We start from the raw sequence: 26,754 nt of genomic DNA, 5'->3' as shown, positions 1-26,754 counted from the left end.
TACTATTCTTGTGTTTTTATCAAGAAGTCAGCTTTTCTCTCTTCACACTCAAATTCTAATTCCAAATTGCCTTTTTCACACATCCCTTGCTGTATACCTAAATAACTATTAGCTTCACCACAAAGTCAGTAAGCTTGTTTCAATATTTGCAGTGTTCTCAAAGGAGATAATAGTTAAATACATAATCAGTGAATGAATAGAAATAGGTGTACTTATGGCAATATTTACCTGAGGAAAAAAGTTACAGGCTTTCTGAAGTTCTTTTGCAAATTAGGGTAGCCATACAGGCATAAAAGTGACTTAACCTGTACCTGGTTGGTCACTATCCTTGTTAATCTATACATTGGTTTAGCCTTTGTCTTAATAACACTGCAAATTTGTTTTCTACCTCTACCTCCTAATTTCTTCTATCTCTTCCTTGTGTTCAAACTGATAGATGGTAATAGAGAAAATGGGCAGAGGCCTTGTACTCTTAAATTTAGATATAACTACCACTTCAGACTTCTGGTAGTAGGTCTTGGTTCCCCCTTAGAGATTTTAAAGGGAGATAGTGCCCCATTCCTTTTTCCACCATATTACACAAACATTTAAGAGGCAAACAAACTACACAATCCAAAGCATCTGGTTGCCTCTGAGTGCAGGCTTTAATCTCCTAAGTAATGGTGATTCAAGCATTATATTCCAAAACACTTCTGGAGAAAACTATTTAGTTATAAGGGGAATTGTTTTCTAAGATTTGAGTTGGTCTTGTCTGTTACACTATTCAAATCATCAGTGAAGCCAACTATTTGTAATCCATGTGAATTATTTTAATAGGTACTTCAAGATAGTCCATGGCACTATACAAAACGCAAGATCACAAACATTAAAACCGATGGCAGGATTGTATGTATGAGGTCAACAAACAATACATTTAAATCATGTATTTCTCATTGATTGCTAATCATACTATAGAGAATAACACAATATTAAAATACATCACCCTCAGTAAATCTTCACTTAGAAAATCTGTTACAAGTAAAATATAGCATTTAGAATGTTCATTTAAAAATACAACTTTTATGAAAATTTTAAGAATTTTTAGAATTGGAAATATAAAAGTCAATGCAAAAGAAAATTCGACTTTCAGATAATGTGTATCTTAAAATATTAAAAATATTCTTTATTCTGAAAACAATGTCAGGAAAGAATACCTGAGTTCCTCTAAGAACTGGTTCTAGTTATCCAATTGCTTTTTTGGTAAAATTAACAAGAAAACATAATTTAACACTGCAATCATCTGTCAAATGATTAGGATAGAATAAATGTCGCATATGCATTAGGTTGAACAATCGTGATAAACTGGACTACAACACAAGTGTTTTGTGGCTTTAACAGTTTATACAACTTAATATATCTGGAAGTCTGATGAAGTAGCTCCATCTTTCCATCTGTTTATATGGTCTAAAATCACAGTTCTGCACAGCGGACATGTTTTCTCTCTGTCAAACCATAAGGTAATGCACTCTTCACAAAATATATGCTGTAAGGAAATTAAAAACTACATTTTAAACTTGATAACATTTTTATTTTAAATTCATCTCATTATAGACAATCATACTCTTTAGAGCTGAAAGGGATTTTGGAGAGCACTAATCCCTTCATTTTGCAAATGAGAAAACAAAGTATGACATTCCAGAATAAAAGAATGGTGTTACTGGTAAGAGCTACTAGTGTTCCTTTTTTTTGACTATACTATCCTTTAATCATTTTAAATCAAATACAAGCTATCTCTAGGTGATAACTTTAAGATCAAGTATAATGACTTAATGGCTTAGTAAGTCTTTGAGAGTAACTGCCATAAAGTATAGGAAAGGGCATTCCACAACCCAATAACAAATGCTGGTATTATTCTAAAAGACTAATATCCATTATTACAAATAGCCTGTTTTTTAAATCACATTGGTAGACAATCTGCCATTTGAATTATTTTTCCCCTTCATACACTCCTCTGCATAAAAATCATTAGAACACATAGAGACAAGGTTTAGCTAACCTACCAAATCTGTAATCACAAATAAGAGATTAACAATATGTGCCCTGAATGCTACTTTCTGCTAAACATGTAGTTTGTCTTTTTCCTTATAACTAACATAAATGTGCCTTGCAAGTCACAGTGAAGTGTTGTATTTAGGTTGCTTAAAAATATAATTACCTGACAGATGAGAAGAATTGGCTTTTGAAATTCAGCTTGACATATTGAACAAATATCATCCACATCTGAACACTGTCTCTTGCTGGCAGCCACTCCATAACTCTATAAAGATAAGTTATTTTCATTTACCAGTTTCTTTCCTGCACTTCCAGTATGCAGGTGGTGCTATATTTTTCAAATATTCCTGGAACTAGGCACTTGAAAACTCTCCCACAGGATACAAACTTTCAAAGCTGAACTACATATGCAGAACCACATCTTGATGAACTGCATCAAGGTGAACTCATTAAATACATAATAGGATCTTTTAAAAAATATATATATTTTATTGATTTTTTTTACAGAGAGGAAGGGAGAGGGATAGAGTTAGAAACTTCGATCAGCTGCCTCCTGCACACCCCCTACTGGGGATGTGCCCGCAACCAAGGTACATGCCCTTCACTGGAATCAAACCTGGGACCCTTCAGTCCGCAGGCTGACGCTCTATCCACTCAGCCAAACCGGTTAGGGCCATAATAGGATCTTGAAAGATTTTTAGAATAACTGGACTTTAAAATACAGGCTTCAAATTCAACACAATTCAACTGGCATAAGAAACTAAACAATCTGAAATAGAGCTATTATAAAACCTATATATTAATGTAGTAGGTGACCTCATATTGCCAAATTGGGCCCCCTTATTATCTATGGCAGTGGTTCTAAAAAGTCAGTCCAGAGTGTGGCTGACTGAATGCAACTCATGTGGAAAGACTGCTTTAAAAAACAGATTTCTGTGCTCCATACTGGAGACCGACTCAGGTCCAGACATACTGGGATGTGACAACAGGACTCTGAAGTTTTTGTAAGTTCTCCAGGTGAGTTCAATCTGAAGAAGGTTTGGGGACGACTGAACAGTGTCTTGCCACTAAATCTAAAAATAATTTTAATTATTATCCTTAATTATCACATAAGTCAGAGCATTTAGTACTAGGAAAAAAATGATTAACATTTTATAAAAGAACTGTAATTGCAAAATATCACTTGGATAGAGTTATATGTTCAAAATTAACTGCCAGCATAAAAATGCAATTCTTTGAGTTTCCTTTTCTTCTGATGTACTAAATAAGTTTCTGATTTAAGTTCTTAATAACTCCTCACCAAATTCAGGAGAATTTAGTTATTAACTAGATGTGACAAAATGTTACAAATAAGATCAGCTTTCTGTAGAAATGAGGGGAAAAAGGTGGCTAACGGGAAATAAGAACACCCAAGTTCAGTCAATCATGGTAATGAGAGCAAAGCATGATCTGAAGTTACGATCTAAACTTGTACTGAACATTGAGGGTTAACAAATTCAATTTAAGACAAAAAATAAAATATTAAAAATTACGATTTTTCAGGTTACTGATAGATGACCTTGGTGCCAATCTTTTCAGTGACATTTAGCAGAGTACACTACAGATAACAGGCTGACAAGCTTTTAAATTAGCATTTTTGTCTGGCATACTGCGGACTCCTTTTAAGTGAAGGTTTATCTTGATGGTGATGGCAAGGTTAAGGAACCCCTAAGAATCTCAAGAATAAATCAAAGAATATGGATGACTGTGATATTCTTTCTGCTTCACAGAGAATATCAAACTATTTCAGTATAAGCCTTACTAGATTAGAGTAAAATAGCTGATACTCACATAATGAATTAAATAAATCTGACCAAAGCTGAACTCTCCATTATATTATATCTTGTCTAAAGAATGAAGTTTGAATAGTATGCAGCAAAACTTGTTACTACATTTACTATATGTTAGAGAAAGAATATATCTTAGTGGACCAGTTAGTATGGCCCACTTTGGAGATACAGTCCTCTTTTTTGTTTTTCAGCATTCATCATTACGTTGGCATTCTTTTAGTAAGGTCCCTGAGTCCTGACAAAGTAAGTACTTAATGCACTGCAAAACTGAGGATCAAACTCTGAAGCCTGTTGACCACAAAGGCTACTAAGTAGCAAATGAGCCCATGACAACCTTTGTCTGAAATTTGTAATCTCAGTAGAATCACATAATAAATCAAGTTTATAATTGACACTGGAGTGTCACTTTTAAAATTTTTTTATTGATTTCATAGAGGAAAGGAGAAAGAGAGAGAGAGGCATCAATGAGAGAAAAATCACTGACTGGCTGCCTCCTGCACACCCCTGCAACCCAGGTATGTGCACTGCTGGGAGTGGAACCGTGACCTCCTGGTTCATATGGCGATGCTCAACCACTGAGCCTCACTGGTCAGGCTGGAGTGTCAGCTTTGTTAAATTCCATGCCTTGAACGTATCCTCCTATATAATAAAAGCCTAATATGCAAATCGACTGAACAGCGGGATGACTGGTTGCTATGATGCGCGCTGACCACCAGGGGGCAGACGCTCAATGCAGGAGCTGCCCCTGGTGGTCAGTCCTCTCTCACAGGGGAAGCGCTGCTCCTCTAGAAGCCAGGCTCACGGCTGACGAGTGCAGTGGTGGCGGCAGGAGCCTCTCCTGCTTCCCCGGCAGCGAACCGAGCGGTAAGGAGCAGCCAGCAGGCGGGCGGTAAGGAGCAAGGGGTCCTGAACTACGAGAGGGATGTGGACATCCCTCAAGGGCTCCTGGACTGGGAGAGGGTGCAGGCCAGGCTGAGAGATCCACCCTCCTCCCCCAAGTGCACAAATGTTGTGCACTGGGCCTCTAGTTTGTGCATATAGAGTTGAGTATTGATGGGGAAATTTTTCCAGTAAGAAAATTTCAAGGGACTTGATTTTTGGTACTGAGCTTTTTTCATATACACAATAAATTACAGTGCTTTCACAGAAATTGAATAAGGAGTTAATGGAAATACACAAAGCCACCATTTGTAGATTAAAAAAGGAAAAGGAACAAAAGTTCATGACAAGATTTTTAAAGGAATGTTTATAAACCCTTAAGAATGTCAAATGATTAGAAGGGGCAAGGACATTCAAATATATAAGCACTTGGTAAAGTTAATACGCAAGTTAAGAAATTGATCATAGATAAAACTCCTAAATCATTCTCATAACCCCAAGTGCCAAAGTACTAAAAAAGTTTTAAAACTGTAATGAAATCCATATTTTTAAAATAGCTGAATTAACTTTTTCTTTTTTTTGTAATGAAAAAAAGGTTAAAAGTGTTTTTTCTTAAACAACTAAAATGTACTTACTGGTCGTGTAAAAAATTTTCTCAAAACTTGTCTGAAATTTCTTAGATGTTCATAAAAGTCCAAAAGCTGAAAAAGGAAATAAGAGATTATTCATTAATTCCAAGAGCCCTATCTGCTAAACCCAGGGAACAAAGCTAAAATGCCACAATATCAAATACTGATAATAGCATAATGTTCACTGAATATCATGAGTAATCATTTCAATCTAAATATATTTAAAGTCCACTTATAAAATATTTTACTCAATTTATAGATTTCAATCAACTCTTAACCAAAAAAAAAAAAAATCTGAATACCTAGAGGTACAATTTGGTCAAGACAAATATAAAATTAGCCCTAGCTGGTTTTACTCAGTGGATAGATTGTCGGCCTGTGGACTGAAGGGTCCCAGGTTTGATTCGGGTCAAGGGCACATGCCCAGGTAGTGGGCTCGATCCCCAATTGAGTGCTTGCAGGAGGCAGTCAATCAATGATTCTCTCTCATCATTGATGTTTCTCTCTCTTCTTCTCTAAAATCAATAAAAAAATATATTTTAAAAACATAAATATATATATATACCAGTGGCCCAGTGCACGGATTCATGCACATTGAGAGGCAATCTGGAGCCCACACCCAAGTGCCCGGGGAGTTTCCACGTCCCCTTGAGCCGCCGAGAAGTCTGTTCTCCTTCTCCCCGTTTCCTGAAAAAATATTTGCGCAACCCTGACCCTTCTGCGGCCAAGGTTGCACCTTGCCTGCCTGGAAGTTCCTGGTAGACACACCTTGGGCCATGCTGGATGCTTTCCATTGCTCAGAGCAAGATAAGAGACACTCCAAGGTGAACAATACAAAGTTGGGGGTCTTGTAGGGTGGGGGTGCTCTGTTGCCCATGCCCCCACCCTTCAGATCCATCTCTCTTTGAATTTTACCCTGATTGTCTGTTGCCGCTTGTGGCCACTGTTATATTGCTGCCTTCCTCTGTAGCTCCAGGGCAATTGGTAAGGGATGAGATTTGATCTCAATGGCAGAGTTCCAGGAGCCTGGTGGCCATATCAGGCTCCTCCTGGTTACTCTGAGTGTCCATACTTCAATGCTTCAACTGTTCTCCTGAGATTGTAACTGCAGGCTATGGTGTACCAGGGATGTAGCAGTGTGCTAAGTGGCAGGCAGCCGGGTAGGAGCCTGAGCCGGTGCCATGCAGCTCCCACTCCCCCCAGCCCCGCTGTGCCGCCTGCTGCTGCCGCAGCCACTTGGTAGCACTGCTGTGCAGGCAGGAGAGGCTCCGTGAGTCCAGCTTCTGGCTGAGCGGCGCTCCCACTATGGGAGCACACTAACCACCAGGGGGCAGCTCCTGCGTTAAGCATCTGCCTCTGGTGGTCAGTGTGCGTCATAGTGACTGGTCGACCGGTCGTTCCGGTCATTCAGTCATAAAGGTCGCTTAGGCTTTTATATATAGATAAAGTTAACTATGTCAAAGACAAGGCAATTTTACATGATTCACATGTTTTTAACATATTTAGATTTTAAAGTTTCATAAAGTGATTTAAGCTGAGGAGAAAAGACATAGAAGAAACAGGATAAGATTCTCTAGTTTCAGAATTATGTGTAGGACAGATGCTGCTGTTGGAAATGGGTATGTTCTATTCTACTTACTCTCTCTTCTTCCCCGTCTATAATCCATGCTATGTGGAAGTCCATTCCCCCAATAAAATCTGAACCACTGGATTAAGATAAAGACTATATTTCCATTACTCCATTTCTAACTAGATACAGAATCTACTATGTCAATCTAAATAAAGATAAACTGTAAAATAGTTAATAAGAAAAGCAATGTTAAGTAAATCAGTAATCATTATATGAATCATAAGACAAGATTAAGAATGTTACCTACTTTTAGTATGAGGTAGAGTAAAGCCAGCAATATTCCAAGACTCCTCCTTGTTATATTACCAAACTCCCCATAGCTTATAAGGTAACGAAACCAAACTGGTACGGGAACAAAAGTTCGGTAATACTGACATAATTCTTCTAAAAGCATGTACCAGTAACCCTAAAAAGGAAGAACAAATAGTTACCTTTGCTCCTTATATACATTGCACAAATACTTTATTAAAGTTTTTATTGAATATGGGGAAAACTGAGTAATAGCATATAGTTAGTTATCAATTACCAATTGATAATGCCCTGGAGGAGAACTAAAGTACAAATCTAATATTTTCCCCTATATGATATGGGAATTAATTTTTAGATGATGCTGAAGCAAATATAATTCTGATTTTTTTTCTAGATCAATATTTTGGCTTAAGTCTTTGAGCAAATGGTGGCCAGTCTGAGATAATATAATTAAAATTAGGTTGAGACTAAATAGCATTAGTGTGGTTTGTTAACATTGTACCAACAAAACATTTTAGTTGCTTACCTTGGATTTAAAAGGTATGATGAAAGAAGGCACCAATAAAATAAGGCATTTTAAGCCCATGCAGAGGAATTTCAGGATGAAATCTGTAATTCCAACAACCCAAAGTACTTCCCAGAAGCTCGAATAGTCCAAAGTAGGATTTAAAAAAATTAAGCTACCAAGAGAAAAACATCAAAATTTACCAGAGCAACATACAAAGGTAAAGTATTCATGGGGGTTTTTATTTATTTTGATGTGTAAAAAATATAAAATTGGCAAGTGTTAGAGTTCACATAAACAGAAGAACATTTTGTTTATTTTAAAGAGACTTTTAAAATGTATTAATTTTGCATCTTTCCTCTATAGCAGTGGTTCTCAACCTGTGGGTCGCGACCCTTTGGGGGTCGAATGACCCTTTCACAGGGGTCGCCTAAGACCATCGGAAAACACATATATAATTACATATTGTTTTTGTGATTAATCACTATGCTTTAATTATGTTCAATTTGTAACAATGAAATTGGGGGTCACCACAACATGAGGAACTGTATTAAAGGGTTGCGGAATTAGGAAGGTTGAGAACCATTGCTCTATAGCAGGGGTCCTCAAACTTTTTAAACGGGGCCAGTTCACTGTCCCTCAGACCGTTGGAGGGCCGGACTATAGTTTTAAAAAAAACTATGAACAAATTCCTATGCACACTGCACATATCTTATTTTGAAGTAAAAAAACAAAATGGGAACAAATACAATATTTGTATTTGCATGTGGCCCGCGGGCCGTAGTTTGAGGACCCCTGCTCTATAGTATAAAAGAACAGTCTTCCTAACTTGTCATGGTTGATACTTTTCTAGCCTGTAATCTAAAAAAAATTCACTAATATTAAATATCTGTCATTTTCTCAACCAACTCCAATCTGGATTCCATTCCCTCCTTTCCACTGAACTGCTTTTGTACAGATCACCAACTACCTCCACCTTGCTAAATTCAAAGGTCATGTCCTTTTTTCCCCTTACCTTCCTAGACTTCTAACACTACACTCCCTAGATCTCTTTGTGACTGATGGTTCCTTCCTGGTTTCTTTTGCTGCTGCTCCTCTAATTGTGGGCATGTCCAGTCCTGGGCCCTCTTCTCTGACTATACTTTGCCTGGTTAGTTTTGGTTTTTAAAGTATCACTCATATGCTGATAACACCAAAATATATAGTCCTAACCTCTACTCTGAGCTCCTGACATATATATTTGAAATCACTTAACAATTCTATGTGACGTATCAATATGTTCAAAACAAATGATTGATTTTTCCCCTCAAAACCAGTTACTTTCCCAGTCTTTCCAAGCCCAGTAAATGGTACCATCATCCAGCCAGTTGCTTAGATGAAAATCCTAGGTGTCATCCTTGATTTTCCCCCTCTACCTACCCACCCAATCCAATCAGTGTATTGGATCCACTGACAAACTATATCTGAAATTGCCCACACCTCTCCAACTCAACTGAAAACCAGGACTTCTAATTATCTGATTAGAGCCAAAAATTCAGAACACTTCCATCTAACATGGAAACTTAACAACTACTGTCCTTTAGCAAGTCTTTATTTCTACAAGCAAAGATCATGTTCTTATTACACAATGTACACATAAATCAAAACATCATGTAAAACTTAAATGTATACATTTTTATTTGCAAGAAATATATAAAAAAACAAAAATAGACCACCACCAATACTGACTAAATGGAACTAATAACTATTGACGATATAAGTAAAAATTTAAGTATCAAAAATTAAATATTTATCAAGCGCCTGCTAGGAGTCAAGACACTGGGTACACAAATCTGAAAAAGTCACTTGAAGCTTTCAATCTTGGAAGAAGGGTAAAAATTGAACTCTAACAATAAGTATATGCAAGTAAAATACATGCAGAGTGCTAAGGAATATGTTACATAAAAATATGATTGTGTACTTGGATCTCTAATTACCTGAGATAAAGTGACTGAGAATGAAAGGTGTAATATAAAAGAACAGAAGATCCTGCTAAGAATACCAGTAACCAAGCACACTGAATCTTTGAGCACCTTTCCTGAAAAATAAACAATTTTAGAATTTATTACTTTGGATTATGCCAGAGATTTAAATATCATTAAACTTTTATTTTAATGACTAATTTATTAACTTAGAATGTTTAAACAGATTAAACTTATTAAAAATATAGAACATCTGTTAAATTGTACATCATCACACTCTATATATCTTTAGTGAACAAAACAGAACTCACATTTAAATACCTTTTTAAAATAACAAGTTTCTTCACTGTATAAAAACATTACCTATGTTTGAAAGAAGCCAAATCTTCTACAAGCGACAGAAAGGACCCAGCAAAATGTAAACTTTACCTCTGCAGCTCCCTACTTTTGCCTCCCAGACAAAACAAAATGTTAACAAGTGTATTTAAGTTACCAGGGTTTATACGTATAATTTTTAAATTCTCAGACATTCAATAAGAATTTAATAAGGCAATTTATTTTTTAAAATTAAGTATCAATTATTGATTTAATTAAAAGTTTTACTAGTTTTAAATCCTGAATTAAATTTTCATGGTTTGATAGGTTCTAACTACAAATTTCCAGGTCAGAATGCATGATCCTTACAAAGATACTGCCCTTTAAAATTGCTTAAAGGTGAGGTTTTATAAACTGATCCTAGTTTTCCCAATAGTTTATATGAATAGAACTCTTTTATAATTTACTAGAGGCCCAGTGCACGGATTCGTGCACCAGTGGGGTCCCTTGGCCTGGCCTGTGGGGATGGGGCTGAAACCGAGGCAGTGCACAGATACGTGCACTGGTGGGATCCCTCAGCCTGGCCTGCGCCCTCTTGTAATCTGGGACCCCACCAGTGCACAATTGGGGCTGGGGAGGGACCATGGGAGGGCTCCAGGGTGTCTGGCCCCTCTTGCCCAGTCCCGATCCGCTGGACCCCAGCAGCAAGCTAGCCTACCAGTCAGAGTGTCTGCCCCCTGGTGGTCAGTGCACATCAGTTACTGGTCGAACAGTCCAATGAACGGTGGGACATTTAGCATATTAGAGGCTTTTATTATATAGGATGTTATGGAAAAACCACTTGGGTTTAATTTTCTTTAAATAAGAGAGACCTAAATAGTTCGATTCCCATTTATTCAATGTACATTTTCTTTACTTTAAATCTGATAGTTCGACAGCTAAAGTTTCTAATGATGATTATATTATGTACTGTGGTTAAACTAACTCATAAAACATGAAGGCACTTGACAAATCAGATCCAATAGTGCATTCTAAACTTTTTAACCGTTCTATCTAGTTTTTCTTTCTCTATCAGGAACCCAACTTACAAAGGAAATAAGGTGAAACAGTTCAGCTGCAGGACAGATCATTTATGCCAGATCATCTATGTATATAAAAGCCTAAGCAACCGTTAAGACCAGTAGCTATGATGTGCACTGACCACCAGGGGGCAGACGCTCAACTCAGGAGCTGCCCCCTGGTGATCAGTGCGCTCCCACAGCCAACCTCCTGTGGCCGACCAACCTCCAGTGGCCCCTCCCCCCTGGACTGGGTGAGATGGCCCCAATTGGCCCCGATCGCCAGCCAGGGCGAGGGACCCCCCCCCCCCCCACCTGTGCATAAATTTGTGCACCAAGCCTCTAGTTTAGATAATAAAACTTAATATATTATAGATGTTATAATGTATCTATTTAAATTTGTCAAAAAACTATCTTAATTCCTATTTCTCTCAAAAATGAGTATATGATCTAAAGAGAGAAACATTTAGTAATTTTTTTAGTTTTGTGTTATACTTACTCTTAGAAAAACCTGATTTACAATGCTTTTGTCTGCATACATAAAAGTTGTAAGCAGTCCAATTCCAAGAGAAATTCCTGTTAGATAATAAGTTCCAGTTAATTGCAAGGAAAAAAATCAAAAAGCTAACACAATGACATGAATTTAAAGGGAATATTTACAATTTTAAAAGCTAGCAGAAAATCAGTAACAAAAATACATAGGTTAAAGTAGATTACCAATAAAGAAACAAATTTACTGAATTTAGCAATGAAACAACTCAATATTTTATTATACCCTACCTGTTATATGCTGCATAACAAGTTTGACACCCAGAATCAAAATATATGGAAGACTCTTTTGCAGCCACTTGAAGAGATATCGGAATTCTGAGTAGGAGCTACTACCATGATCTCCAGACTCCATGGAAGTATCACCAGGCTGCCTTGCTTGGTTACGGGACTGATTCCGTGAGTGACTCTGTACACATCCATGGGTACAGCTATGGACACCTGACCTTATATTTCTGGAGCTTAGATTTTCAGCACATTCTTTAGGTGTGGAGTTAATCTGGATATGCACATCTCCAGAATGAAGACCAGAACCTTCTGTCAATCTTGTGTGGACACTTTGGGAGGCTGAGGCAGCCTCACTGCCTGCAGCTCTTTGCAATTGGCTACAGTTGGCTTGCATGACCCTTGAATACTTTTTTGTGATACAGATTTCTTTGCTTCAGGTCTCTGTCTGCTAAAAATCAAAAAGCAGAAAATATTCTAAGTGAACAGTTAAAGGAGAGGCTGATAATCACAGTAGATGAATTATTTTCAGGTATCTATTGTTTTTGAATTTATTTTATATATATATATATATATATATATATATATTTTTTTTTTTTTTTTAATTTCAGAGAGGAAGGGAGAGGGAGAAACAACAATGATGAGAATCATTGATAGGCTGTCTCCTGCACCCCCACGCTGGGGATCAAGACCACAACACAGGCATGTGCCCTGACCTGGAATCCAACCTGGACCTCCTAGTTCATAGGTTGACGCTCAACGACTGCGCCACGCGGGTTGGGTTATTACTTGTTACCAGACTCCTCCGTTAATAACAAGGCTCTGCTGCTCTACACAAAATATCTTTTAGGGGACATCTGCTACCAAAGAAGTTGAGCTTCAGATGCCTCCAGTTCTCTAATAAGAATCAACAAAATAAAGTATGGGTGCCCAGTAGATGTGACTAATGTGAACACTAGTATTCATATTTTAATACTTCAGTACATTTACTCTGCCCACCGGAGCAGTTTCATCTCCAATGTAGACACTACATTTCATAAGAATCATGTTTGCTAATGCTTGGAAAGGCTAGGGAGAAAAAAATTAAATCTTAATGCCTTGTTAAACACCATGGAGAACTAATAAACATTTCACTTGGGTGACCTATAAATTTGTCTTATGTTGAAACAGCTTTGCCAAAGCTAATAAAAAAGCTTCCAATAAATACCCAAATATTACCCAAACATCTTTAAAATAGGGAGACTTGGGGAGTCGCCATGTAATTTCTAGACAATTCTAGTCTGAATAAGGATAATTACACAGTCTGCCCATTAAAAATGCCACAATCGGGGTGTGGGGTGGTGTGTGTGATAGGTGTGTATGTGTGAGTGTGAGTGTGATGTGTGTGTGTGATGTGTGTGAGTGATGGGTGGGTGTGTGTGATGGGTGAGTGTGATGTGTGTGTGTGTGATGGGTGTGTGTGTGAGATGGGTGTGTGTGTGTGATGTGTGTGTGTGTGATGGGTGTGTGTGTGTGATGGGTGTGTGTGTGAGATGGGTGTGTGTGTGTGTGATGGGTGTGTGTGTGTGTGTGATGGGTGAGTGTGATGGGTGGGTGTGATGGGTGTGTGTGTGTGATGGGTGAGTGTGATGGGTGGGTGTGATGAGTGTGTGTGTGTGTGAGTGATGGGTGTGAGTGATGGGTGTGTGTGTGTGTGATGTGTGTATGTGAGTGATGGGTGTGTGTGTGATGGGTGTGTGTGAGTGTGATGTGTGTATGTGAGTGATGGGTGTGTGTGTGTGATGGGTGTGTGTGTGTGATGTGTGTATGTGAGTGATGGGTGTGTGTGTGTGATGGGTGTGTGTGTGTGTGATGGGTGTGTGTGATGGGTGGGTGTGAGTGATGGGGGTGTGTGTGTGTGATGGGTGTGTGTGTGTGATGTGTGTATGTGAGTGATGGGTGGGTGTGTGTGATGGGTGTGTGTGATGGGTGTGTGTGTGTGATGGGTGAGTGTGATGGGTGGGTGTGTGTGTGTGATGGGTGGGTGTGTGTGTGTGATGGGTGTGTGTGTGTGTGTGTGATGGGTGTGTGTGTGTGATGGGTGTGTGTGATGGGTGTGTGTGTGTGATGGGTGGGTGTGATGAGTGTGTGTGTGTGATGGGTGTGTGTGTGTGATGTGTGTATGTGAGTGATGGGTGTGTGTGTGTGATGGGTGTGTGTGTGTGATGGGTGTGTGTGATGGGTGGGTGTGAGTGATGGGGGTGTGTGTGTGTGATGGGTGTGTGTGTGTGATGTGTGTATGTGAGTGATGGGTGGGTGTGTGTGATGGGTGTGTGTGTGTGATGGGTGTGTGTGTGTGATGGGTGGGTGTGATGGGTGGGTGTGTGTGTGTGATGGGTGTGTGTGTGTGTGTGATGGGTGTGTGTGTGTGTGTGATGGGTGTGTGTGTGTGATGGGTGTGTGTGATGGGTGTGTGTGTGTGATGGGTGGGTGTGATGAGTGTGTGTGTGTGATGGGTGTGAGTGATGGGTGTGTGTGTGTGAGTGATGGGGGTGTGTGTGTGATGGGTGTGTGTGATGTGTGGGTGTGTGTGTGTGTGTGAGTGATGGGGGTGTGTGTGTGATGGGTGTGTGTGATGTGCGCGCGTGTGTGTGTGTGTGTGTGTGTGTGTGTGTTGGGGGAGGGGGCGGCTCACGCAAGAGGACGCGTCGGGAGAAGATCCCTAAGTGCCCGTGGGCAGCGCGGAGGCCGGCAGCGCGGAGCCCCAGCCTCCCTCTCTGTGGGAAGCAGCAGGTCCGGCTGGTCATTCTATTTCCTTAGGTTCGAATAGATACTGACATTTTTTCAGTTACTGTACGGAGGTTGGGCTTTTTAGTTCTTTCGCTAAAGCTTTCACCGATGCTCCGACGCCACGCGTGCTATTTCCTCCACCCTGTGAAGACCAACCCTGGGCGCGACAGTGTTAGTGCCTTTTCCAGAAAGAAAAGCAGAACCCTCCCACTTTCCTCGATGCAAGAGCAAGAAAGGGAAGGAAAAAAAAAAGGAAGGAAAGTCAACGCCAACAACTCTTCCGGAATCCCCAGGACAAGCTCCCACCCACGTTCGCGCTTCGAGTGTCTCAGTTACTCTCCCCAGCGCCCAGCGCCGCCGCCCGCTCCCCGAGGCCTGACCTCATGACGACGAGCAGACCGAGGCGGCGGCGGCGGCGGCGGCAGGAGGAGCGGGAGCCGTGGCCTCGCGATCCGCGGTCCGGGCCATCGCCTTCCAGCCCCCTCCCCGCGGCTCCGTCCTGCTCTGCGGCGGCGGCGGCGCGCGCGCTCCCCGGACGTCCTCCCGCGCACGCGCCCGCCGCGCCGGGGGCAGGGCCGCGACCAGCGTGCGGGGGGCGTGGGGCCGCGGGGCGCTGGCTGTGCGGGGGGCGCTGCTCCTGGGACGACGCCAGGCGTGTGCATCGGACACACCAGCCTCACGTATGTGCATCTGTGGTACATGTGTGTGTGACCCGCCACGCGCCTCTGAGCTGGACGTTTTAAGACTCAAAATGCTTTGGCTTCGAGAACCTGCCCTCGGAGGAGGGGCCCGAAGTCGGGGACGGTCCCAGGCCCGCGCCCGGCTCGTCCCCCCGGCACCGCCCCTCCGGAGGCGGCCCGCCCCCTGGTCCCGCCTCGCGCGCGCTCCGGAGCCGGAGGAGCCACGTCGGCGAGGAATCCGCGCTCCTCGGGGCGGAGCGAGCGCGTGCGGGGGTTTCGGTGGCTTCGCTCCCGACCCGGTTGTGGCTGGGCGGCGGCGGGCGTTCTCGCGGAGCTGGGCTTGGCTGCAGTCCCCAAGCTGCCCCGTGTGAGCCCGGCCCTGCCCCAACCCGAGGGGGCGGAAGCGGAGAGAAGGGGGGGGAGAGCGGGGGTGAGGGTGGAAAGAAAAGATTTAGAAACTTTGTACGGGGCATAGGGAACTCTGTTCTATCTTCACTATAATTCTGTTAACGTAAATCTGTTCTAAAACAAAAAGGTTGTTCAGGAAAAAAAAAAAAAAGTAAGTAAAAGAAACAGAAAACCCTGCCTCTTGCTCCCCGGCCAGAATATATTTTGAAGGATCATAATCCTATGCCACGCATTCCCCCACCCTCCACAACCAACAGCCTTTCCATTCTGAACCCCCAACTTTTTATACCTTGAAGTTATAGATATTAACGCCAAGTAAATAACTCTTGAAAATCTTCCCACAGCTCTTGAAATTAAACACTCTATGCCATGTGGACTAAGTTAACTCGGGCAAGGGGTTTAGTGTTTCCTCGCCGGGAAGGATAAGCTTACATTCCTATACGCACTCTATGAATTGAATCTCGAGTGGAAATAGTGATCCTTGGTCTTTATTGGTCACTACCCGATTTGAAGCCATTGACAACAATTTTGCCCGAGCTAGTTTGCTGGTGTGTGATTTTTGAGGCTCCTGAGCCATGAAATTGTTTGCACCTTATTTTCTCCTGTGTCAGTCAGAGTAAAACTGCATCCACTATTCAACCTCAATGATTCCCTTTGAGGCTGTACTTGAGTCAGGTTAGTTCTATTACCAAACCTTTCCCTTGGTTAGAGAGGCACATTTTCTCCCTCAACCAGTATTAGATCTGCTCACTGTAGATTAAGATATTGGCTTTTTTTTTTTTTTTTTTTGGTATTCCTAAGTCTCCCAAGAATGGAAGCCTTGACTAATGTTTGTCTTCCCAACAAATTTGGTTTGGGGTCAGTAAGGCAGCCTTAGTCCTTTTGGGCTTCAATATTATAGACTGGATGGCTCATAAAGAACAAATTTATTTCTGACAGTTTGGGACCCTGGGAAGTCCAAGATCAAGGTGCCAGCAGCTTTGGTGTCTGGTGAGTACCTGCTCCCTGGCTCACAGACAAGCATGGTCTTCTAGCTCTGTCTTCACACATGCTGGAAGGATGGTGAGAGCTCTGTGTAATATTTTTATGAAGACACTGTTTTCATAAAATCTCACTTATGGAGGCTCCGCCCCCATGACCTAGTCACCTGTCCCTGCCTCCTAATACCACTTGGGTTGCGGGTGAATTTCCCGCCAAAATATAAGATGGCGCGTTAAAATGCCTATATCTTTTGAAGTATGGGTTCGATTGAAATGAAATATTTGGTAACACGCAGTTACAATCGGCCCGAGTTTACACGTTTCCCGCACTCCACCGCAAATCTATATGAACGGAGTTAAGACGGCTCCCGCGGAGTACGCGCAATTCACGCGAGCCGACTTAACTCGTTTCCCGCAACCCAAGTGATACCATCACCTTGTGGGTTAGGATTTCAACATATTGATTGTGTGGACGTACACAAACATTTGGTCTATAGCAAAGGCTGAGGGCCAAGCTCTGGACTGTAGTGAATTTTCAAGGAGACTTATTTGTGTATATTCTACCGTGTTAACTACTACAAGGGTATTTTTATTTTAAACTTTAAAATGTGTGAGAATTTAGGGACTAGGAAAAAGAGACTCAATCCAGCTACAGTCACAACAGGGCATCAGTATGTTTTAGTACATTGATGATTTTAGTATATTTTTATATTTGTAAATTTAGTACGTTTATACGCCTTAATGTAATGTTTAAATTCTCATTTGCACATATTCATAACACAATGAAGGTATACTAGTATTAGTGCTTCTTGAAAGTTCATAGTACACTTGGAACTGCATTCCATTCAGATAGCTTGACTGAAAGTAACATTTGAAAAAGTAAAGAAGACTTGATGACAAGATTTGACAGTGACAGACTTATCTGGTAAATTTTCTTTCCACTGGCATCTAAAATGTTTGAAATGGATATTTTAATTGATTAAATTGAAAGCATTTACTGAGTACTTACTAAATGTCAAGGATTGTACTAGATGTTGGAGAGATAGACATTTAAAAAGACATAATCCCCATCCCACAGTGAAATAGTGGTTAAACAGATCTCCAAACAAGTAATCTATATATATAAAAGGCTAATATGCAAAGTGTCCCCTCGGGAGTTTGACCAGGAGACCAGGAGTTCGATCACTCGCTATGACGCGTGCTGACCACCAGGGGGCAGTGCAGAACATGGCAGGTGACTAGTGGTGGCAGTGGGGTGCTGAGGGAGCGAGGGAAGTAGGAGACAGGGAGGTGGGGGAACTGCGTGGTGGCAGCATGTGGATGGTGAGGGAAGGAGGAGGCAGGGAGGCAGGGAACCTGATTGGCCCTGATCGCTGGCCAGGCCTAGAGACCCTACCTGTGCACAAATTTCATGCACTGGGCCTCTAGTTATAGTATATCAAATAAACACTATAATTGGGGGTTGTGTGAGATGAATAGAAACAAGCAGTGGGAGCATATAACTTTGTCTGGCAAGAAATGCTTCATTAAATTTGTGGCATTTAGAAAGAGTCTTGAAGAATAAGTTGAAATTTGCCAGGACATAAGCAGTATCTAGTCACCCATGGTATGGAACTGCGGCTGCACTGCATTCAGTTACTAAAGGTAAAAGTTGGAATGGAATTTAGAAATAGTAGTAGATCCGACTCCTGAGGTACTAGCTTATTAAGGAAATGTAACCCTACTGCTGAAAAATCTAACAAAAGACTGAAAAGTTGTTTGCTGTCTCACCTTCCCAGTATGGATCTTACTCAAACCATGATCACTAAAATAGTTGATAAGAAAATGGAGGGGAGACAGGGACGAGGCAAGGAAGGAACTTATCTCAGCAGAGTTGAAGTCTTCAGATGGTTATTGAGAAATGGGATGAATGTGGCAAATATTGATGGTGATGAAACAAAGGTGTTGGAACAAAGGGACTCCCTGATAGTCCCCCAATGTTAAAAGGCCCTAAACAGATCTGCTTCATGTATCCCAGTCTGGGGGAATTTAAGAAGCCAAAAACATAGATTATGATGAGAAACCCTATCCTGAATTGCCTATGGATGATGGTTAGGTAAATTAATCATGGTAAAGATTAATCATGGTAAATGGCCAGGTTCTTTTGACCCAACCCCTGAGGACATAGGCACTCTGTGTGCTGGGCATTGATTGGTTGGTAATGACACCAGTTAAGTCAAGAGGTCAGACTGGCTATACTAGACTAACCAGAATGGAGCAATGATGCTACCCTGGCAGAAGCCAGAGTTTTCACCTTCCAAAAATCCATGAAATCGAACACAATTCTAGGTCCTGTGGAAAAGTGAATATATGGTTTTGGTGTCCTCCCACCAAGGGTTAGGAGCCTTTTCCTACTTCCAATTTCCCTTTCTTTTCTCTCAGATATCAAGAGCCCCCCTTCCTACTGTCCTCTACCCTCCAGAATCCCCTACTGCATACCCCACAGTTCTGTCTTCTTGCCCCAGTTTAAATTTCCATGTCTCCAAATAGCCTATTGGTAATTGTTTCCAACCTTTTATTTTTTATTTTTTTATTTTTTTTAATATATTTTATTGATTTTTTACAGAGAGGAAGGGAGAGGGATAGAGAGCTAGAAACATCGATGAGAGAGAAACATCGACCAGCTGCCTCCTGCACATCTCCCACTGGAGATGTGCCCGCAACCCAGGTACATGCCCTTGACCGGAATCCGACGCAGGCCGACGCTCTATCCACTGAGCCAAACCGGTTTCGGCTGTTTCCAACCTTTTAAAGTTTGATGACGGCCTCCCTCCTATTTTTAAACGTATTATGCAAATTATTTAACATTTCAAATAACTTGGCCCTTTGAGCTGTTAACCACCCCTAAAAAGGTACTGACAAGTTATCACATACAATTAACAACTTAATTGGCTACATATTTTCTTTCAGGAATGATAATAAAATAATATTATAATGAAAAACTTATCATAGGAGCTTTAAAGGAAAAACCCTTTAATTCATTAAAATTTAAACCACAATAATAACTTCATTACTTTAGAATAAAATTTGGCATATGAAAAGTTAGTGAGATGTAGTAAGATTGTCACACTCTTTAGAATTTACTGAGTGATACTTGAAACTATTATATATGGGAAAATAAAGACATAATTGTAGTGCTGCTGAGATTAATACTTTTTCAGATGTCTAAAACATTATAACAAAGACACACATGAGGGCGCTCTAATCAGTCAGAAATTACAAGTGTGTATATATTTCTTGCTGGGAATTAGACTTTTAAGAAGTCAACACTAGTACTATACTTTTACAGATGGAAAAAATAAGGCCTAAAGTGATTTTGACTGTATATGCCCTATTCTTTAGAATAGGGTATTAAGATTTTTTAAAAGATTCTATAGCAGCCAAGACCGGTTTGGCTCAGTGGATAGAGCGTCGGCCTGCGGACTGAAAGGTCCCAGGTTCGATTCCGGTCAAGGGCATGTACCTTGGTTGCGGGCACATCCCCAGTGGGAGGTGTGCAGGAGGCAGCTGGTCGATGTTTCTCTCTCATCGATGTTTCTGACTCTCTATCTCTCTCCCTTTCTCTCTGTAAAAAATCAATAAAAATATATTTAAAAAAAAAAAAAAAAAAAGATTCTATAGCAGTCCCTTGTCAGTGAATATATGCTGGAGAATTTTGACTCTCATTTGGCAATTGTTTATTTAAAATCTTTACCCATGGCATGATATAATTTATTTATAATATGTAGGAAGAAACAATTAGTGTATTTATTTTTATGAATTTTTGTTCCACAAAATGTTAATTGTGATTTATTTATACTTAAAGCTGATTCTCAACTGATTTCTTTGGATATGATCCTTATTCTCTCCCAGATCTCTGATCTATTCCTAGTTCTTTGGCTTTTATATAAATATAGAGTTACCAGACTGCCTGCAGATTTTCCAGAGAGAAGGTCTATAAACATCCACAAAGATTGTATTAGATAGATGCTATGATGAGAATATAAAATGTAGATATTCCCCCAAAATTAGTATGTATATGGCAATATAAAGACAGCAAATATCAATTAAATATGCCCAAATGAAGGACTTATGCTTTTTCTCAAGCAATGATAATGGTATCTTCATTAATATAGTGACTTCCTTGTTTGGTCTCTCTTGTGCCCAGTTGCCACCACTGAGGTTGGGTTGCAAAGGGTAAATATGGCCTTAGAAAAAAGGTTTTCTCTGACCAAAATGAAGACTGAACTGGCATTGCCACAGTCTCTAAGTAACCAGTCAAAACTAGAACAAAGAGACCATAATGTATCAGAAGTCCTACGTTCCCATCACTGCAGGTTATCAAACCCAGGCTCAATGATTGCTTATGAAGTAAGCAGAGGGGACTCAAACATCCACTGGAAATGTAGACTGTTATGTGGCCAAGGTGATGTCTTCAGTGTGGTCTTTTCAATAGTAAAGATATTCAAACATGTGCACACAAACAGAAACATGATATTCTAAAAATTAAATAGATTGTGCTACTGATCGCCTCCAAAATTTTTTGGAAGCACAAGAATATGAAGATGCTTTACTTTGCAGAGTATCATTCAACTGAATTGGGATGCCAGTATGTCAAGATTATGAACCAGATTCTTGGGTGGTATTCTTCACAATTTTGTTGCAAGAGCCTACTTCTTTGTGCATTGTTATTTTTATATGTTGCTAATTTTACATTTTATGAAGCCTCCTCCCCTCTATTTTCCTCCTCCCATATATTTAGCTATCTAAAAAGCACATACACAACAGAGTGACTAATTTTTCTTGTCATTCACGTCTTTTGTTTCACCAATTTATTTACGGATTTATAGCTCATTGATTTTCACAGTTTGAAAATTAATGTTAAATCAATACCTTGTATAAATTTATTATGATTTTACTGTAAATTATTTTACAATAGATGGTTTGGCCTATGTGGTATAAAACTCTATTGTATATAAATGAAAACATTAAGCAAGTTGAGAGCATAAAACCAGCTAACACCCTAACATAGCAGCTTATGGGTGAGAAACTATATAGCATTTTTATGCAGCATATGGGAAAACTGTGCAGCATGGGAGATTTGAGTATTAATTCTACAGTTGTACTAAATCTAACATGTCAGTCTCTATCTACAATCCAGCCAGATTTAAAGTGCTAAGTTTTTGCTGCTGTACTGAATACTGAATTATCTAAGATGGTGGTGTTCCAAGAAGCCCATCCTCATAAAGCAAATCTAGACCACTTAGCATCTATATATGAAACATGTATGTTTCCCATGTACCAACAATATTTATTAAAATACCTGTGTGTAAAATTAACTCAAAATGGACCTAAATGTAAGAGTTAAAATGATAAAATTCACTGAAGAAAATTGATAGATACTGAATGTTTGTGTCCCTTCAAAATTCATATGTTAAATCCCAACATCCAAAGTGATGGTATTTGGAGCTGGAAACTTTGAGAGGTGATTTGGTCATGAGGGTGGAGTCAGAGATGTTTTCCTTTTCCATCCTTCCTTGCCACCACCAACATCAGAGGAGCAAGAGGAGAAAGCTGAGGAGAGAGGAATATCAATGTAGACTATGCCTCTTCTCCACTCTGCATCCTTCCATCTTTGGGCCAAGCCTGCTCTGGGAAGTGAAGTAGGTGAGGAAGAAATGAAATAAAATTTAGGGTTGCCAGATTTAGCAAATGAAAATCAGAACACCCAATTAAATTTGAATTTCCGATAAACAATGAATAATTTTTTTAGTATAAGTATGTCCATAATATTGCACGTTTCTAAGTGCACCATTTAAGTTTGAAGGGTATAATAGGAATTTTTAAGGGCTTGACTTTTAGCATTGGAAAGGGATCAGCAAGTTACAGAATTTGCCCAAGATGTTAAAGGGACAGGAGGGATTAAACATAGTACAGTTGGGCCTATGAGAGAAAAAAGAGTTTCATGTTTATACCCCCTGAGTTGAAACTCTTCAGTAAACTGGTTCAGTAAACTGGTTAAGCACATATAAGTAAATCTTTTATGCACTTCCATAGTTTGTGATTAGTAACAATTACTAGAGTGCAACAACAGCTCGATATCTTCTAGTGAACCCTGCTCTCAAAGACACTCCAGTGGAACATCACTTATGTAAGTCTGAGGGTGTCAAAAACTCTCTTATCTAACCAAAACTCTTAGAGTTATCCAAAAGAAGATAGAAGAGCTTTGTCCTTGATAAAAGAGCTTCATCCTTTTGCCCTGCACTTGCTTGAAACTGCTGAACCTTTAACCTCAGGTAGCAAATTCATCCTATCAGCTTCTCGCCATTGTTGCTTGCCAGCTACCAAGTCCTCTTCTCTCACCCCTCTGCCAAAGTCAGCAGCTAGACAGAGCCCAGAGTGGAGAGGGTAGAACTTGAAATTGCTGATAAAATGTAGTTGTTCTGAGAAGGAGCTGAGGGGGCAGTTTTCGAATGGCAAGTTTCAAACAATAAATAAGAGACAATTTCCAGAGGGCAAGAGAATATAGCATCATAAAGAAATATAGGTTGGTCCTAGCCCAGTGGTTGGCAAACCGCGGCTCGCGAGCCACATGTGGCTCTTTGGCCCCTTGAGTGTGGCTCTTCCACAAAATACCACGTGCGGGAGCGCATGTACAGTGCAATTGATACTTCGTGGCCCATGCGCAGAAGTTGGTTTTCGGCCTGGGCGAGTCTATTTTGAAGAAGTGGCGTTAGAAGAAGTGAGGGGTGTTGGTTGGTGGGGCGACGGGAGACGCAGCGCGTGGGAGGTATATTGTTTTGAGGTACGTTCGCTGAGGTCGACCCCTTCCAACTCTCCCATCCACACTCGTCTATCTGAAACAAGTATACAAGACGAGTGTGGATGGGAGAGTTGGAAGGGGTCGACCTCAGCGAATGTACCTCAATCAGATTGAGGACGTTTTTAGCAAAGGCCAGCTTAGGAGTACCCTAATTAAGTTAATAACAATGTACCTACCTGTATAGTTTAAGTTTAAAAAATTTGGCTCTCAAAAGAAATTTCAATCGTTGTACTGTTGATTATTTGGCTCTGTTGACTACTGGTTTTGTCCTAGCCAGTGGTCGGCAAACTGCAGCTCGGCAAACCACGGCTCACGAGCCAAATGCAGCTCTTTGGGCCCATGAGTGCGGCTCTTCCGCAAAATACTGGCTCTTCCACAAGATACTGACTTCTGCGCATGGGCCACGAAGTTTCAATCACACTGTACATGTGCGCCCACATGTGGTATTTTGTGGAAGAGCCACACTTAAGGGGCCAAAGAGCCGCATGTGGCTCATGAGTCGCGGTTTGCCGACCACGGTCCTAGCTGATTTGGCTCAGTGGATAGAGCCTCGGCCTGACGACTGAAGGGTCCCGGGTTCGATTCCAGTTAAGGACATATACTTCTGTTACCGAGGCAGCCAATCAATATGTCTCTCTCACATTGACGTTTCTCTCTTTCTGTTTCTCCCTCTCCTCTCCACTCTGAAAATTAATGGAAAAATGTCATCGGGTGAGGGTTAAAAAGAAAAAAGAGCCCAGTTGACGTGGCTCAGTGGTTGAGCATCAACCTATGGACTAGGAGGTCATGGTTAGATTACTGGTAAGGGCACATACCTGAGTTACAGGGCACACCCAGTAGAGGGTGTGCAGAAGGCAGCCGATCAATGCTTCTCTCATCATGGATGTTTCTTTCTCTCTCTCTCTCCCTCTTTTCCTCCCTGAAATCAATGAAAATATTTTTTTCAAAAAAGAAATATAGTTTGGATACACGTATTGTGCTATGTATGTATCACAGTAGGGGGCAGGCAATTACAGGAATATGGTCATGAATGAATGAGTAATGAACAAACAGATATTTCTTGGTTGTTAAATTTTAATCACTCCTATGGAAAGTATTTCTCTAATAATTTGAAAAACATTTCAAATTAACAGCCAGTAAAATATTTAATGGCAAAACACAAAATATTTCTATTAAAATGAGGCATCTATAACTTCGTTGTTATATAATTCTAGTTCTTACCAATGCAGTGACACATGAAACAGAAATATGAGCAATTAACAAATTATGATATGTTCATAAATGAAATACTGTATAGACACTGAAATGATGTTCCATGAATTTTGAAAGACATGAGAAATTTTGTATAGTGAATGAAAACATAGGTTGCAGAACTGTTCATGGTCAACATCAATAATCAGACAAATTGACATTATGTGCCTCCTAGCAGGATATACTAAGAATATAACATCATTTCTATGGTGTTTTTGCCAAGAAAGCATAACTTGAATCTAATCATGAGAAAACATCAGGCAACTGTAAGTTAAGGGACATTCTACAAAATAACTGGTCTTTATTATAAAAAAATGTCAGTGTCATGAAATGCTAAGAATGAAAATTAAAAAGACATAACCAAAAGCAAAGCCTGACCCAGAATTTTCTTTTGTTATAAAGGACATTGTTGGGAAAATTGGAAAAACATGAACAAGATTAGATATAGTATTGTATCAATATTAATTTCCTGATTTGGTCATTGTACTGTGGTCATTGGCTATTGCAAAAAAATTCCTTTTTTTTAGGAAATACACAATGAACTATTGATAAGTAAAGGGGCTTCATAAGATACTCTCAAAAGGTTCAGAGAGAGAGAGAAAGGAAAAGGAAAGGATAAAACAAGTGTAGTCAAGTGTTAACATTCAGGGATCTGGGCAAAGAGTAGAAGGGAGTTCTTGGTACTATTTTTGCAACTTTCCTGTAAGTCTGAAATTATATAAAAATAAACACAAGAGCAGAAAATGTTCAGTGTGGCATTTGTTTAAGAACACATATTTTGGCCCTTGCTAGGTGACTTAGTTGGTTAGAATGTCATCTGTACACCAGAAATATCGTGGGTTTAATTCCTTGTCAGGGCATGTACCTATGTTGTGGGTTTGATCCCCAGGAGGCAACTGATCAATGTTTCTCTCTCATATCAATGTTTCTCTTTCTCTCTCCCTCTAAAATCAATAAAAACATATTCTCAGGTGAGGGTTAAAAAACACCTTTATTATTCCTATCAGGAAATTCCAAGGGTTTTAGAAGCCCTGTGCCAGGAACAGGAACAAAGGCCAAATATATATATTTTTTATTATAAATCACAATATCACACAATCTATAATGATCTATAATAAGAAAAGCATAATATGCAAATCGAGTGAATGGCCAAACAGCAGAATGACCATCCCGATGACCTTCCAGACGAAGCCGGGGCTGCGAGGGCTGAGGCAGTCAGGGCTGCGAAGGCCTACTCTTGCACGAATTTCATGCATCGGGCCTCTAGTAGTAGTATAACATTTCATTCCTGGATAACTAGACAAATTATAGGCTTAGGTTTGCACATTTTTACTATCACTTTAAAAAATATGGAATGCTTCACTAATTTGCGTGTCATCCTTGTGCAGGGGCCATGATAATCATCTCTGTATCGGCCCAATTTTAGTATATGTGCTGCCGAAGCGAGCACTTTACTATCATTTTCTGATATATTTTTTTCAATTACAGTTTGCATTCAGTATTATTTTGTATTAGTTTCAGGCATATAACATAGTAGTTAGACAGTCGCATACTTTACAAAGCGTGCCCCTGATATTTCTAGTACCTACCTGGCACCATACATAGTTATTAAAATACTTGAGGCCCAGTGCATGAATTCGTGCATGGATGGGGTCCAGCTGCCCGCCCCTAATCAGGGTGAGTTATTAATGTCAAAGATCTTTGAAGGGTGTATACACATTTGCTGTTGGCTTTTGGATGAGTTGAAGCTTCAAAGGTGCTTTACTGTCAGGGACACTTACAGCTTCTGTTTCTAAGCCTCTCCCTAAGACAGGTAATGTGGTTTAGTTCCCTGCTGACAAACCCTCTAAAGAGAGGCCGTGGTGTGATGTGGCTGCCCTCTTTGGTAGTAAGCAGTGGGGAGAGAACGCAGGAAGATGGTGGTTGTGCTGGGTACCTCTCCCGACACCTGACTGCATCAGGGTG

General features: G+C 40.3%; 1 protein-coding gene, 1 long non-coding RNA gene and 1 other non-coding gene across 4 annotated transcripts in view; 1 reads left to right on the top strand and 2 right to left on the bottom strand.

The window, feature by feature from the left end:
• Window positions 1-635: 635 nt before the first annotated feature.
• On the bottom strand, window positions 636-15,134 carry RNFT1 (ring finger protein, transmembrane 1). Of its 2 annotated transcripts, none has more exons than XM_070393649.1 (9): window positions 15,010-15,134; window positions 11,867-12,311; window positions 11,586-11,662; window positions 9,729-9,829; window positions 7,774-7,927; window positions 7,246-7,404; window positions 5,375-5,440; window positions 2,195-2,296; window positions 636-1,522 (listed from the first exon to the last, which is right to left on the bottom strand). In XM_070393649.1, exons 2-9 carry the CDS (start codon window positions 12,255-12,257, stop codon window positions 1,388-1,390), a joined length of 1,185 nt encoding a protein of 394 aa, XP_070249750.1. In that variant the 5' UTR covers window positions 12,258-12,311; window positions 15,010-15,134; the 3' UTR covers window positions 636-1,387. The 2 variants fall into 2 exon arrangements, with proteins under 2 accessions (XP_070249750.1, XP_070249751.1); XM_070393650.1 differs by having other exon boundaries at window positions 11,867-12,308.
• Window positions 15,135-16,653: 1,519 nt separating this feature from the next.
• The window catches only part of LOC138994904 (uncharacterized), a 65,360-nt gene continuing 55,259 nt past the window's right edge, over window positions 16,654-26,754 (top strand). Inside the window, exon 1 of the long non-coding RNA XR_011468487.1 lies at window positions 16,654-16,707. This is a non-coding gene — a long non-coding RNA (uncharacterized lncRNA). The remainder of the gene's footprint in view (window positions 16,708-26,754) is intronic.
• On the bottom strand, window positions 26,133-26,239 carry LOC138995305 (U6 spliceosomal RNA). Its single transcript, XR_011468614.1, has one exon. It is a non-coding gene; the product is annotated as a U6 spliceosomal RNA (small nuclear RNA).

Source organism: Myotis yumanensis, unplaced genomic scaffold (assembly GCF_028538775.1).
Source record: "Myotis yumanensis isolate MYYU_CA2020_CCGP unplaced genomic scaffold, mMyoYum1.0.hap1 SCAF_16, whole genome shotgun sequence".
NCBI classification, from domain to species: Eukaryota; Metazoa; Chordata; class Mammalia; order Chiroptera; family Vespertilionidae; genus Myotis; species Myotis yumanensis.
The sequence above is the reverse complement of the archived record's forward strand: the minus strand, read 5'-3'. Positions and strand labels throughout refer to the sequence as shown.